At 49.9% G+C, this 14056-nt stretch overlaps 1 protein-coding gene across 4 annotated transcripts in view; it reads right to left on the bottom strand.

The window, feature by feature from the left end:
• The window catches only part of BCORL1 (BCL6 corepressor like 1), a 64065-nt gene that overhangs the window by 11299 nt on the left and 38710 nt on the right, over positions 1–14056 (bottom strand). For all 4 annotated transcript variants that reach the window (XM_030304695.1, XM_030304697.1, XM_030304694.1 and 1 more), the window contains 4 exons: positions 11445–11668; positions 7026–7247; positions 4769–4935; positions 3653–3798 (listed from right to left, as the gene is read on the bottom strand). In XM_030304695.1, the coding sequence (XP_030160555.1) occupies positions 3653–3798; positions 4769–4935; positions 7026–7247; positions 11445–11668 (759 nt within the window). The remainder of the gene's footprint in view (positions 1–3652; positions 3799–4768; positions 4936–7025; positions 7248–11444; positions 11669–14056) is intronic.

The following is a 14056-nucleotide window of genomic DNA, read 5'->3' as shown; positions in this document are numbered from 1 at the left end:
CTGCTGCAACTCCCCTCGGCCCCCACATACTTTCTGACAGATGAAAACGAATCTGTTTTCCCTTGACTAGCCTGGGTATTATTCTTTTCTTCAAAGGGTCAAAGGCAAATCAGTCACATGCCTGCCTGTAATTTGGTCCAAGGAGGAGGTCTTCCAAAGGCTTCTTGGACAGTTGCATGGCTTGGTGCCCCAAGCCCAAGGACAAGGGAGAAAAGGTTTGCGTTTTGACCTCCAGTACCCAGCACTGTACCTGAAACCTAACAGGGCTCAATAAATACATGGATGGATGAATGGAAGAAGGGGTGCCGCTGTATCCTTCATGATCTCTGGAGAAACGGGCCTCACTTTAAGCCAACTCAATATAGAAAAATCCACATTTACAACCCAGATGAATTACCAGCATCTTCTGCATTGCAAAAGGATTCACTACAGGATATCTGTAAATAGTGACATTCCTTTGTATATTTAAAAGAGGGTTTGGTTCCCAGACTTTTCCAGAACAGGAGCCTTGCACAAAGAGAAGGAAGCTCCACACCAGGAGCAACAGTGAGGCTCTCGCTCATCGTTTCCACCTGCAGAAAATGGAGCCCTTTGCACCCTACAGGGATTCGCCTTCATTTTCTGCCCAGTGGGATATCCACCAGGGGAGGGAGAAGACAATTAATCTACAGAGAGTCTGGTCAGGCAAATGTTTGGGGATGAAAAGCAAAAAGCTTTTTAAATACCTCTGCCCGACAGGCAAAGTTAAAAAAAAATATATATCTAGAAGTCCACCCAAACGCATCCAGATTTAGGGGCTGGGGCGGTGGGCAGTGAGGGAAATGCTTCCCACACTTCTCAGCCCATGGCGCTTCCTCCAGCCACTAGACCACCCTGTCCAGTGCTTCTGTGACATCTGGTGTGGGTGGGGGGATGGCTGGGATTAATACAAAAGAGAAATACTCAGTTCAAGGAATTAAGCCCCTGATGATAGTTACATAATATTGTCAATATGCTAAGTGCCACTGACTCATTCACTCCCAAATGGTTATATTAGGTGATTTTCACCTCAATTAAAAAAAAACTGAGTATTGTCTTCTCATCTCCCCAAAACAACCTCTGGGCCCAAGTTCCCTCTCTCAGGAGCCTGCTGACTCCTGCCAGTGTCTGCCTCCCTGGGGCTAGGGCCAGGTGCTGCTAGCACTTTCTCAAACAGCCAGAAAGAGATCTGCGTCTGAGCATCACTTGGTATTTGCATGGCAAAGAGGTGGCCCTGTTCTAACACTCCGTTCAGTTCAGTTCTGGCCCCCATGATGAAACTGTAGCTCTGTGCCTAAGAGGTTGAGAAACAATGTCAAGATCTGCATGAAGGTGTTTGGCTTGGACATGCTATCAAGTGTCAGAATTAAGAGAAGTCTTCTCATGGGGCGCCTGGCTGTCCCAGTTGGTGGAGCATGCGACCACTGATCTCAGGTTTGTGAGTTTGAGCCCCATGTTGGTTGTAGCAATTACTTAAAAATAAAATCTTTATAAAAAAAAAAGTAAAGTCTTCTCTTGACTCTGCAACATGAGCTGGCATTCAGGTTAGTTTAAGGAGGCATCAAAAGGCTGGCTAGTAGGGGCCCCTGAGTGGCTCAGTTGGTTAAGCGTCCGACTTAGGCTCAGGTCATAATCTCACAGTTTATGAGTTCGAGCCCCACGTCAGGCTCTGTGCTGTCAGTTCAGAGCCTGGAGCTTGCTTCAGATTCTGTGTCTCCCTCTCGCTCTCTGCCCCTCCCCCACTCATGCTCTGTCTCTCAAAAAATGAATAAACGTTAAAAAATTTTAAAAAGAGGCTGGCTAGTAGCTGGGATTAGCTAACAGAAATGGGAAGAGATAAAAATGGGTTTGTTTCTAAATTTTTAGTTACTGAAAATGGTCTCAACATTCGAATTCCTTTGGGATTTTGGAGAAAGGGTCGGGGAAGAAAGGAGTTTGTCCGCTTATTGAGGTGGTCAGAGATGACTTTATTTGGATCCAGAGGGTCCCAAGACCCGCCAGAGGGCAGTCTCTAGCACAGAGAGGCCCTGGATTAAACCTGTTGGTCAGAGACAGAGCTTCATGCAGTGCTTTTATCATGTTGAGAAGTTCTGGATGTTCATCTGTGCCAGCTTCCCCTGGGAATCAGCTGGAGTGCAGACAGCATGTGTGTGTGTATCTAAGACAGTGCATGTGGCACATGATATGTGAGAAGGGGCCCTGAGCCCCCAAGATGGTGCAGCCAAAGTGAACAAGAGTCATCACTAGCCCGGGACAAATGACTGAATGAGCAACCCCAAACTGCTCTGCCCTTCACAGACAGTGGCCTGGGACAGCCCCAGAGCTGGGGGGAGGGAAAAGGCAGTCCTGCCACCTGGCTAGAGGGGGCTGGGTCCCACTGAGAGGTCTGAAGCCTGTACACAGTGACCAATGACTGCAGGGTTTGGCGGCTTTACTGGGGGCCCAATGAAGGATGGCTGAGCAGGAAGGAGTCAAGGCCTCCCTCCACGGCTTTCCATCACTTCTCCCTTAGCTTTTATTTGTATCAAGGTGGTGCTTCCCACCTAGTCCTCCTTCCATTGGGACCTTTAGTTCACATTCCTTTGTTTCTTCCTCCATCATCAGCTACCTAGTTAACCTTTGTTCAATAAATAAATGATCTCCTGGTTGGGAGCCCAGAACTGTATTTGGGGAGGTGGGGATTCAGGACTATCTAGGGCCACAGCCCGGGTGAGAGTCAGTGGCCTTGAGCAAACCCTTTGTCCCATAGGATCCCAGTCTGAAAGAGGTTCAAGCACAAACAATGAAGCCTCCACAGAGGGTCAGTGAGACACTGCCAGCGGCTCCTTCTGTTGGGCACTCTGGCAGTGTGAAGAAGAAACTGCTAGAGCAAGGGCCGAGCTGTGATGTCACCAAGGAGGCGGAGTTCCTTCATCCAGAGGTCAAGTCTGAGGAGATTCCCAGTGAGCATGCCCACACTAGACGTACCTACTTCTGTCCTCCCCACTGCCCAACTTGGTAGAGCTACCTAATTGCAGACAAACCATGGCTGTCCACTAATGAGAACATAAATGCATGTTGGCTTGTGGCCCTTGTCATGGGCCTGAATACCAGACACTCTTCCAGAGGGGTCAGGTGACAGAGGAAGAAAAAGGTACAGGGGGGTACAGAGGGAACATCAGTTACCACAGGCAGGGGCTGTGAGAAATACAGCATTAGGAGGGGTCCTGAAGGTTCCACTGTGATCACCAACAAGGAGAAAGTGCAAGAACAAAAGCAAAATGCTAAGTGTCATTTCTTAGTAACTAACATCCTGTTCAAAACATGGGTCAACACACTTTGCCCCCAGTGGAGCTGCTGCCTCACAAGGAGGCCTACCTCACATGCCTAGCTAGGAAGCAGGTCCCTGTGGACTACCACGGCCCTGAAGAGGATGCATGAGATATGGACACTCATAGTACCGGAACAAGAGGAAGTGGACCTTTAGGCTTTTTCAAGTGCATAGAGATTTCAGAGACACTTCAAGGAAAGCCTGCAGAGGGCTGACACCTCTCATGGGAGTTGAGATGGAGAGAGATGAAGAATACCTCCTCAGGAGTTTAGGAATTGGAGGCTAGCCCCAAGGGTGATGGCTTCAAGCCTGGGCTGTGCTTACCGCTGAGAAAACGCTTCATGGTGTCGCTGCTGGCCAGCTTCATGGCTGTCTGTCCCGAGTAGGTGGCCAGTGTGGGGTCGGCCCCATAAGACAGCAAGAGCCAGATGGTCTCCAGGTTGTCATTGACCACCGCATCATGAACTGGCCTGCAGAGATGACACAGGGTGAGGACAACAGGGCCCAAGTGGGAGCCTGGGTGTCTAGGCCTCAGACTACTTCATCAGGGGAAAATAAAATAAGATGACCCTAGGATAATGTGGGCAAGACTTAGGGCAGAGGAACCACCTCTAGCCTGCACCCCTCATCATATCTCCCTATGTCCTTCTCCTCTCTCTGTGCCTCTTTCTCCCCACCCCCCATTTTTCTCTCCAAGGTTCCCCCTACATTTTGGGACAGTCCCTAGGGTACCAAGTAGCTTCACTGGTAGCTCTTGAGTTTGGGAGAGAACAGGAAACCGACCAAGGATAATCTTAAAGCAGATGCTGAGGGTATGAACAGAAAGATCTGGATGACCACCCTGGAGCAGGAATGAGTAGAGTGGCTCCACGCACCAGGTAGTGGCCAATCAGAGCCTGCATCCTCTGACCCAAGTCTCCCTACTTGATATGCAGCTCATGTCTCGATGTTGCCCAGGAAGTAGGCCCTCTGATAGAGGGGAATGGGTGCAATTTCTTTAAGACCCAGCAGGTATCTTTTTTTTCAAGTGTACAGACATCAAGTCAAGAATCAAATCTGGGATGTCACCCTAAGGTCAGCCTCCCAGTTCCTAGAGCCCAAGATGCTGCCTGAGATAGATGCGCCACCAGGAGGATTTGAGGGACGCCCGAGTGGTGTTCCTGGTAAAGCTGCACTTGATGGGATGATCCCTAGATGACCCCAACCTGCCCTTAGTCACCAACGTGGATGGGCCAGCCAGGAACTCATCCACTCCTGCCCTAGTGGGCACTCCTGCCCCTCTGCAGTCTGCAGCCTTCTTCCCAAAACACCTCCTAACAAGGCCTCTCTGCTACGTATAGCCTGGTGTAGCCTGCTGTGAAAGTCCAGGCTGTAGCAAGCTCTTCTGAGTGAGGGGCTGAGCTCGGGGTGGAGGTGGGGGGCGGGGAACGGCCTTCTTGCCTCGTGCCATCCTGCGCGCTGCAGTTCACATTAGCCCCGTGCTCCAACAGGATGTTCAGGATGTCCGTCCAGCCCCTGGAGCAGGCCTCATGCAGGGCCGTGTAGCCAGCGTTGTCGCGGTGATTCACGTCCTCACTGTCTTTCTGGAGGCAGTAGAGAACAACGTCCTGTGGGGACAGGGAGAGCTCCATGAGCAAAGAGAGGCCTAATTCTTGACATCACTCCAGTTAGCTTCAAAGCTCTCCAAATGTCCGGAGAGTAAGTCTTATTCCGGGGACTAACAGACAAGTCTCAAAATCGTTTGTCACCCAAGTCAGTCCTGAGGTCCATTTCCACGGCCTCGGCTCTGGGCTATTTTCTTAGCAGTGGGGAGACATTTCTTATGACCAATGATACTCACTCATCTTGGTGTGGGTTGTTGGGGTGAGGTCCTGAGAGAGGCTCACTGCCCACCATGAGGTCGAACTCTCAGGCCTCAAGTCCCTGAGCACTGGTTCCCTAGTTTGGGGCTTTGCAAGACAGCACCAGACCACAGAAATGAGACACGTGGTGGCAAGCACAGCCTCTGGTAGTGATTCGAGAACAAGGAAGAAGAATTGGTTTAAATACTATCTCTGGATGCTGGCTTTAATTGTTTTAAGTACTAGCCCTGGATGTTTATGCTGGGGCACTCAGTTCTACCCTCCCCTCAAATCAGGATTGCTCCGAGTATAATCCAGCGTAGTGATTTATTCACGTAGTAATGAGCAGCGTCCCTGGGCTACAAGACAGGACCAGAGGCGGGACTCCAGGAATGGAAGCATCCCAGCTAGTCTGGGATGAATCTGGTGAATACGCTGAGGGGGAGGGGAGAGGCAACCCTTCTTCTGAGGGGAAGAGTGGCTACCAGTGGCCTATCATCAGCCCTCTGGCAGGTCCTGGCAACATGGTCCACCCAGGCATCCCGACTGACAGCTAGCTTGCAGGCTGGCTGACTAGAAGTGAGTGAGTAAGCGAGCGAACATGAGTGACCGTGTGCCTGTGTTGGAGGTGCTGTCCCTTGGATATAGGAACTATCAGGCTGGCCGTACCCAGAAGAGCACAAGGCCCCATACCCTCCTCACCAGTGCAGACGTTCACCTCTTCTCCCAGGCCTCAGACTTCTCCTCCCTCCCTCCCACAACAGGCTGCCCAGCCTGCTCCTGCCCTGGTCAGTTCTCCCATGGTTTCCTATTTGCTAGTTTGGCCCCAGGTACAAGGTTAAACTTGAGGACAGGAGTTGGTCATCTTTTTTTCCTTAGATCTCCCTTAGCACCTAACTCAGCCCCCACACTAGGTACTCAAGAAAGATGGGCACTCTCAAGGCAGTTCCCCTGTGTTGACCAGCCTGGCTGGGAGTGCAGCTGTCTTTAAATGCGTCAGTTGTAGGTATTGGAAGCCTTAAAAAAAAATCAGGGTCTACTCTATAACCCAGCAGCTCCACCCTTAAGAGCAAATCCTGAGGAAACAATTGGTGTGGTGGGCAAAGATACATGGTCAAGAAGTTCGTATCAACAAAAACGTCCAACAAAATTTAATTATGGTCACTGAGTCAGGCTTCCACCCTACCCTGGTACTTGGGCATCAAAAAGACCTTGGTGAGAATTCAGGCTCATACACATGAAGTAGTAAGGGACACATCATTTCGCATTGCTAAGCCTTGATGTTCTCACGTGTAGAATGGGGCTAATAAAACCTACCTCCATAGGTTAACAGTGAGATGAAATGATATGAAGAAATCAGAGCTGTTAATAGGACAAAAGTGGTGCTCAATAAATGCCAGCTTCCTTTCCAACCCATAGGGAAGTAGTGTATGGTAGGGAAACCCAGCCCTGCCCCCCCCCATACACTACTGCCTTCTCCACTACTGGGAGCCAAAGTGGGGGCCGAGGGAGAATATGAAGAATGAGCAATGATCACCCCTATTTCTCTCTGAGTCGAGGAGCCAGCACAAAGGGAAATTCAAGACATCAAAATCCCGTTTCTGGCCTAGGAATGTGTTGGATTATCAATATTGTGTTACCATTTCAATTATTTTCATTCCCAATTGATATTCAAATGAGCTTTCATTCCCACACACCTTGCTAGCTGGCCCCAGAGGCCAACTGGGCAGTAGAAGGAGTCCAGTCAAAGTTGAAACCCCAAACAAAGCCCTGCCCAGGCCACAGAAGAGCCAATGGGGAGAAGTTTCTTCACAGATGCTCGGGCAGTGGCATCCTGCTGCCAGGGAGCTCCCTACCTTATAGCCAAGACGTGCTGCCCGCTGCAGGAGGGTCTCGCCTGCATTCTTGTTCACTATGAGCCGACGTGCCTCTGGGGGGATCTGCCGGGCTGTAGGTGACTCGGAGGCCTCCTCTGGGCCGGCACTTCGGGACTTAGAGGGTGTGCATGGTTCGGTGGGTTTCACTGGGGTGGGAGATTTGGGAGATCGCGTCTTCTGCTGGCTCCAACGACCTTTGCCCTGGAAACCAGAGATGCAGTTCCAGATCAGCACAGGCTCCCACCAGTTCCTACCCAGTGTGCAGATGCTGAGGGGCTCAAATACTCAACCACATAAACCAATGATTGACCAAGGGCTCAGAAATCAGAGATTGAGGGGATATATCCCAGCTTCCATCAAGCACTCTGCATGCCCTCTTCACCTGCCTCAAGCCCCCTTTGTTGAGGTTTTTACAAGTCCCACTTCTAAATAAGCAGCAGCAAACTGAGAGTAAAGAGAAGTGGAGACTTCTTTGACTGAGGAAGCACAATGGCCAAGGCCTTCACTCTTATTGCAAAAACCTGCCGTCAAACCTTCCCCAGCCTCTTTCCACCTTCCTCCATACCAAGTCCCAAGATCACATTCATGCTCAGCCTGGGTGGTGGAAAGCACTCGGGCGTAAGAGTGAAACAGACCTGGGTTTTGGCTCTGCCACCTACTAGTGCCAAGACCTGCGTGAAGGCCCAACCTCTCTGAGCCTCCCTTTCTCCCTTGTGGGGTCTTCACATGGGGAGGAAATGTGTTCAAGGAACTGTACTCAGGAACCAGACCCATGGAGCCTCATTTGCACCTGAACCTAAGTTGGATGATGAGATTCTAAACTGGGAGCTGATGCTGGGATGCCTGGGTGGCTAGTCGGTTCAGCGTCTGGCTCTTGATCTCAGCTCAGGTCATGATCTCACAGTTCATGAGATTGAGCCCCACATTGGGCTCTTTGCTGACCACGTGGAACCTGCTCAGAATTGTCTCTCTCTGTCTCCCTGCCCCTCCCCTGCTCTCTATCTCTCAAAATAAATAAATTTTAAAAACACTTTAACTGGGAACTGATGTCATATTTGGACAAGACTTTGGGGGGCCTTGGGAGACATGGGTACACCTTGCATGTGGGAGGGATATGCCTCACTGGGCGACCGAAGGGCAGACTTTGCCCTCATCAGATTTTAAGATGGCCCCTGATGATCCCTCCTGATGTTTGTGCTCATACGTAGCCCCCTCCTGCATCGGACAGGGCTGTTCTACGTAGCCAATAGGAGATTGCAGATGATGGCGTGTAACTTCCAAGGCTACTTCCTAAAAGACAATGTGGCTTCAGCCTTGCTCTCTTTTGGATCACTTGTTCTGGGGGAAAGCAGCCACGGTGTCATGAGGACACTCAAGCAGTCCTTTGGATAAGCCCATGGGGCAAGGAAAGGAGGCCTTCTGCCAACAACCAGCATCAATTTGCCAGCCGTGTGAGGGGGTGACCCTGGAAGTAGACCCTCCAGCCCCAGTCAAGCCTTCAGGGTAATGGACCCCTGGCTGACACCTTGACTACAACCTTGTGGGAGACCCCAAGCCAGGCCCAGCTAAGCTGCTCATGAATTCTTGACCCCCAGAAGCTGTGGGACATTTATTGATGTGTTGAGCTGCAAAGTTTTAGGGTAATCTGTTACACCACCAGAGATAACTAATACATACCACTTAGCCAAATCCCTCAGAGCATTATCAAGGTCTCACTGAAATCCTATGTCTTCTAAAACATTCTACATTACTCTAGCTTTCTTTCTCTGCACACCCAGAACACCTAGCCTGAAACAAATAATCTGGTGCCTAATGCTTGACTTTTAACCTCCTTCCACTGTTTCATGGACAAGTCTGGCCTCCCTTGCTAGGTTTTAAGTTGCTTGGTGGCAGGGTTCATATTGTCATCTTCTCTTTTGTTCCTTACAGCACTTAAGTCAGGGTTGGACACATCATCACAACAGACATTTGTTGACTAGATTCAAGCCAGCTATGTACAGGGCCCTGGGCACACAGAAAAGTTGCCTAGAAAATCCTGAAGCCAGGAAAGGAATGGCAGCAGGGAAAAGACCAGAGCCCAGGGCATTTGTTTCCTCCGATAAATCCTGAGACAACCAGAGCTGCTATCCATCCCTATCCTAAAAGGGCAGAGAGGTACAGTCACTAGCAGGAAGGCACTGGCTATGAGTGGAGAGTGTTGCTCTACGGCCACGAGGGTAGAGGTATGTAATAGCAATACTGGAGGATTCTGGGTAAAGTGCCTAGCCAGGAGCCAAAGGGTGACTCTCCTTCTGGGGGCAAGAGCTGCCAGAGACCAGGGAGGCTGCCTGAGCGGGGGGGAGCAAGAACAAATGGGGGCCCCCTCCCCCTCCCTGGCTTGGAGCTCCTGTGGGAAGAAGCCTTTGGCCAATACCCCAGCTTTAGTGTTGCAGGCGCATCCTCCGCCCTCCCCCTGCCTTGCTTCTCACTACAAAGCACCATGCCATGGGGGTAATCAGAGCAGGTGGTGGTGACTGGGAGAGAAAGAAAGGCGGGAGGGAGAAAGGGAGGCCCTGTGAAGGGGCAAAACCTCTCTGGGAGGGACACTGCTGCAGACACTGCCAGGCAGAATAACCAGGCACAAGTATCAGCATGTGCTGCTGACCGTCAGGCGGCTGGTCACCTTTGTGTGGGACAGGGCCATCTGAGTGTCTGGGGAGGAGCAGGGAAGAGGAGGGGGATGCCCACTTTTCACCAGAGCTGCTCAGGGTTGCAGTGTGTCCCTGCCTGGCCACCCCCTCCCCCGGTGTCTCCTGGGTACAGACTGAAGCCACCCATTCACAGGGTGGAGGCATATGGAAAGAGCCACGGCAGTCAGGCCTGCTTCACATCCCAACTTTGTCACTCATGACCACTGAGTAACCTCCTGGAAGGCCTTTAACCTTCCTGAGCCTTAGTGTCCTCACCATAAGATGAAGACAACAGTGCCTACCTCTAATAGCCGCTGTGGGAATTAAGGACGACCACGTGAATAGCACTCAGCACAGACCAGACTTCTTTATTCCTTCCCCTACCCCGCCCCCTCTGGGGGTCTGAGGGAATGGTCACTGCTACCTTGCCAATCTGTGCATCTGTCCTCTTATCCCTGCCTCGACCTGAAGCTTGAGGATGTATACCAACCTCAAAGAGCACTTTACAGTTATCAAAGCCTTTTACATCAGTTGTCTCCTTTGTTCCCCCAAGCACCCTTGTGAGATGGAAAGGACATGGAGTATCATCTCCAATTTAAAGATGAGGAAATAGGCTTGAGTACCTTGTCTGAGCTGGAACCAGATTCCAGGAGAGGGAGAGGGAAGGGGAAAGGAGGGGAAGATGAGCCCCTGGGTCTCCCGCCTTCTGTCAGTGCCACTCAGGGATCCCTGAATGAAGCTGGAAAGAGCTGTTAAAGTCACAACCACCAAACAAGCCCAATATGACCCTTTTTTTGGTTGCCAATGACAAATACATATTATGGGTATACATTTGAACCTGGACCTTCACTTCTCTCAAATGTAAAGCTCACCGAGAACCAAGGACCACGTGATTTTTTTTCGAATGGTACAGTGTGGAACTCAAAACCAATGCTGTGAACATCAGACCAAAAAAAAATGTCAACTATGAACAGGGGTTCTAGAATGCTGGCCCAGCTACTGATTGGTGAGTGCCCAAGAAGCAAACAAAATGGGGAGCTGGGTGTGGGGAAGGGCAGCTAGAGCTCCTTCAGCCCGACCCTCAAGGAACCTTTGTCTAGATATCAACATCCTTGCTTCTACAAGTTGTTTTCTACCTTGATTGATTCAGAAAGCTCTCTGATTGGTTTCAAGTGAGTTAAGCCCAGACAAAAGCTTCTTGATTGGATATTAACAAGCTATTCAGGCTAACATCCTGCCATATTCTTCAACTCTTCCTTAACTCAAAGGAGATCCAAGGATTGTTGAAGAAAAGCCATCATGAGCCAAACCTGAGAGTTTGCAGTCTCTTATTGTTAGCTATAACTTTAGTTCCCATTTTTCTTTTTTCTAATGTTTATTTATTTTTGAGAGAGAGAGAGAGAAAGAGAGAGAGAGAGAGAGACACAGAATCCGAAGCAGGCTCCAGGCTCTGAGCCGACAGCACGGAGCCCGACGCGGGGCTCAAACCCACCAACAGTGAGATCATGACCTGAAGTTGGACACTTAACCAACTGAGCCCCTAGTTCCCATTTTTCAAATGCAACCCCCAATTCTTCTAGGACTAGTTCAAAATACTGGAATAAATATGGGTTAATTTGGTCCTTTCCATCCACTCACTCACTCAGAGGACCATTCATCAAGGAGCCTGTGGAAAGTCTGCCGCCTTAGCCTGCTCCCCTCACCCCAACTCCCCTCGCTGCCAACGCACCTTTGCCTCTTCTGAGACATTCGCCATGTGCTTGGTTTTGCACTTTCGTTTTCCTGATGGCTTTTCTGAATTCTCAAGGCAGGCTGGCTCCTCCAGGTTATTCGGGAGGAAACCATTTGGTGAATCCGAGATCCCCTGGGCTTTGCTGGGCAAGAGAAGGTTCCTGTTTCTGAGGCGGTGCTCCGAACTTTGGGAGGAAGTCTTCTGCTTACGGGCCTTTAAATCTGAAGGCAAGAAACAGGAAAGAATGGATGTCAGGGAAATGGAACACATAAAAGCAATGCCTTCCTCTAAGATGAATCAGAGGCTTTGGGGGTTAGAATCTCAGTGCAAAGTTGTATAACTATCAGCTACCAGTATCTGATAGTGTGGTGCTGATGATTCCACTAAATGCTTCTCAAATGGACACCATACTTCAACATCGGAGTCTCCCCTCTCCAAGCAGGTGACGACTCCTAGCCCTGCCAGTAGGGGGCGGCCCATCTGGCTGTACTCACTATGAGGGTAATTTTAAAAGGATTTCCCCCATAGCCTAGAGCAAATTACAACTTTCTTTTCAGCTTCTCCCCCATCCTCTTTGTCTCCTTCTCCATTCCAGTATGAAAGCAAATTTAGCAGCTCTGCTTAAGCTACTATGAAGCACACCCGGGTAGGGAGTAAATGGAGCCGTCTCCCTTCATAGCTTCAGCTCATCCACCTGATGGCCTGATTGGTCACCCTCTGAGGACACAAAGATCAAAGCCACAGAAACTCCCTGAAACCAGAAGGTGCCATAGGCCTACTTAGTTGGTGGGCAGTCGCAGAAACCTGCTGTCTTCCCTGGCTGGAAATCAAGTCACTGGAATACCCTGGGCGGCATCTCTAATTCTAGCCACAGCTCACTAAATAAAGTACTTTCTAGCTTCAAAAAGTGTTGTGGGGCACCTGGGTGGCTCAGTCAGTCAAGCATCTGACTTCTGCTCAGGCCATAATCTTGCGGTTCATGAGTTCGAGCCCCACATCGAGCTTTCTGGTCTCAGCGCAGAGCCCGCTTCAGATCCTCTGTCTCTCTCTCTCTCTGACCCTCCCCCACTCAGCCTTTTTCCCTCTCTTTCAAAGATGAATAAACATTTAAAAAAAAAGTGTGGGGCACCTGGGTGGCTCAGTCAGTTGGGCATTCGACTTAAGCTCAGGTCATGATCTCACAGTTTGTGAGTTCAAGCCCTGCATCGGGTTCTGTGCTGACAGCTCAGAGCTTGGAGCCTGCTTCAGATTCTGTGTCTCCCTCTCTCTCTGCCCCATCCCTGCTCATACTCTGTATCTCACTCTGCCTCTCAAAAAAATGAATAAATGTTAAAAAAAATTTTTTTAAGTGTGGTTGTGATTTTGACAGCTCTTTCCAGATCCAGAGCACCGATCCCTGAGAGGCACTGGGAACTTCATTGACAACAGCCTCACCCTATAGGTCTGTCCTAATGCCCATGTATAGGGGGTATAGATTGGGTCTACCCTTACCTCTTAACTAATATTAGTGTTATGTGGCTTGACCACTAGCTGTGTAATTGGCTGGAGGCAAGTCACAACCTCCCAGAGCCTCAGTTTCTATGTCCATAAAATAGAGAAAATATATTCCACATCAGAGGGCTGGTGGGAGAATTAAATGAAGTAACATAGGCAAAACCCCTTTGAAAGGCATTATAAAGAGTGAGGCGTCCTTATCATATTATTTCAGTGCAAGCTCTTTAGGGAGGGCCATGCCCATGTGTTCTTTATTTCCCCCACAGGACTGACAGCCATGCCCAGTACATGACAAAAGATCAGTACGTCTGGGAAATGAATAGCTGCAGCCTCAGTTTCTCCAATTTGTGAAACAAGGGGGTTGAGCAAGATCCAAGAGTTCTTAACTCGTCTCCCTTGACCCTGGCATGTGCTCTCACATGTGACATTACCAAGGGCAAATCCAGATGTGGGAGCCATCACTAGAGCATGAGGAATTGCTCATATAGATGATGCACGGCTCTTAGAAGGCCAGCTATCATACTACCCCTTTCTCCCAACTAGCCCCGAGCCACCAGTGGGTCCCCACACCTGTCCAAGAACTGTGGTGTTAGATGGCTTCTAATGGCAATTCCAACCAGAACATTCTAAACCAGGGCTTTTGATGCCACAAGCCCGGGCTGAGGCAAAAGAGGAAGGAAGAGAATGGTGCCTGATGAGGGAGGACCTCAAAAAACATGGGGAAGCCATATTATAGCATTTACTGCCACAGGAAAAGCAGCAGCCCCTTAACCCATTTACCCAGGGCAGGGAGGGCTCTGGAGTTTATTCAGTTGTAGTGGGGCAAGAAACTCACAGTAGCAGGAAAGAAAAGGAGAATGGAAGTAGCAGGTGTGTGAGTGGAAGTGGCTCTTCCTATCCCCTCTGAAGGTCAAGATGGGAGATACCCAAGTCCAGAACAAAAGGGAAGGTCATGAGACTCAGACAAAAGTAAGGGGACCTGTCTAGTTTGGCCTCTGCCTGACTCTCTGATGTCAACCTGAAAGGTAGTAATAGGAGGAATCAGAGCTTTCCAGAGAAGAGACATTTGCCAGGCAATCCCTTCCTGAAGAGGTCACCATTGGATCTGGAGGAAG

Source organism: Lynx canadensis, chromosome X (assembly GCF_007474595.2).
Source record: "Lynx canadensis isolate LIC74 chromosome X, mLynCan4.pri.v2, whole genome shotgun sequence".
Taxonomy (NCBI): Eukaryota; Metazoa; Chordata; class Mammalia; order Carnivora; family Felidae; genus Lynx; species Lynx canadensis.
The sequence above is the reverse complement of the archived record's forward strand: the minus strand, read 5'-3'. Positions and strand labels throughout refer to the sequence as shown.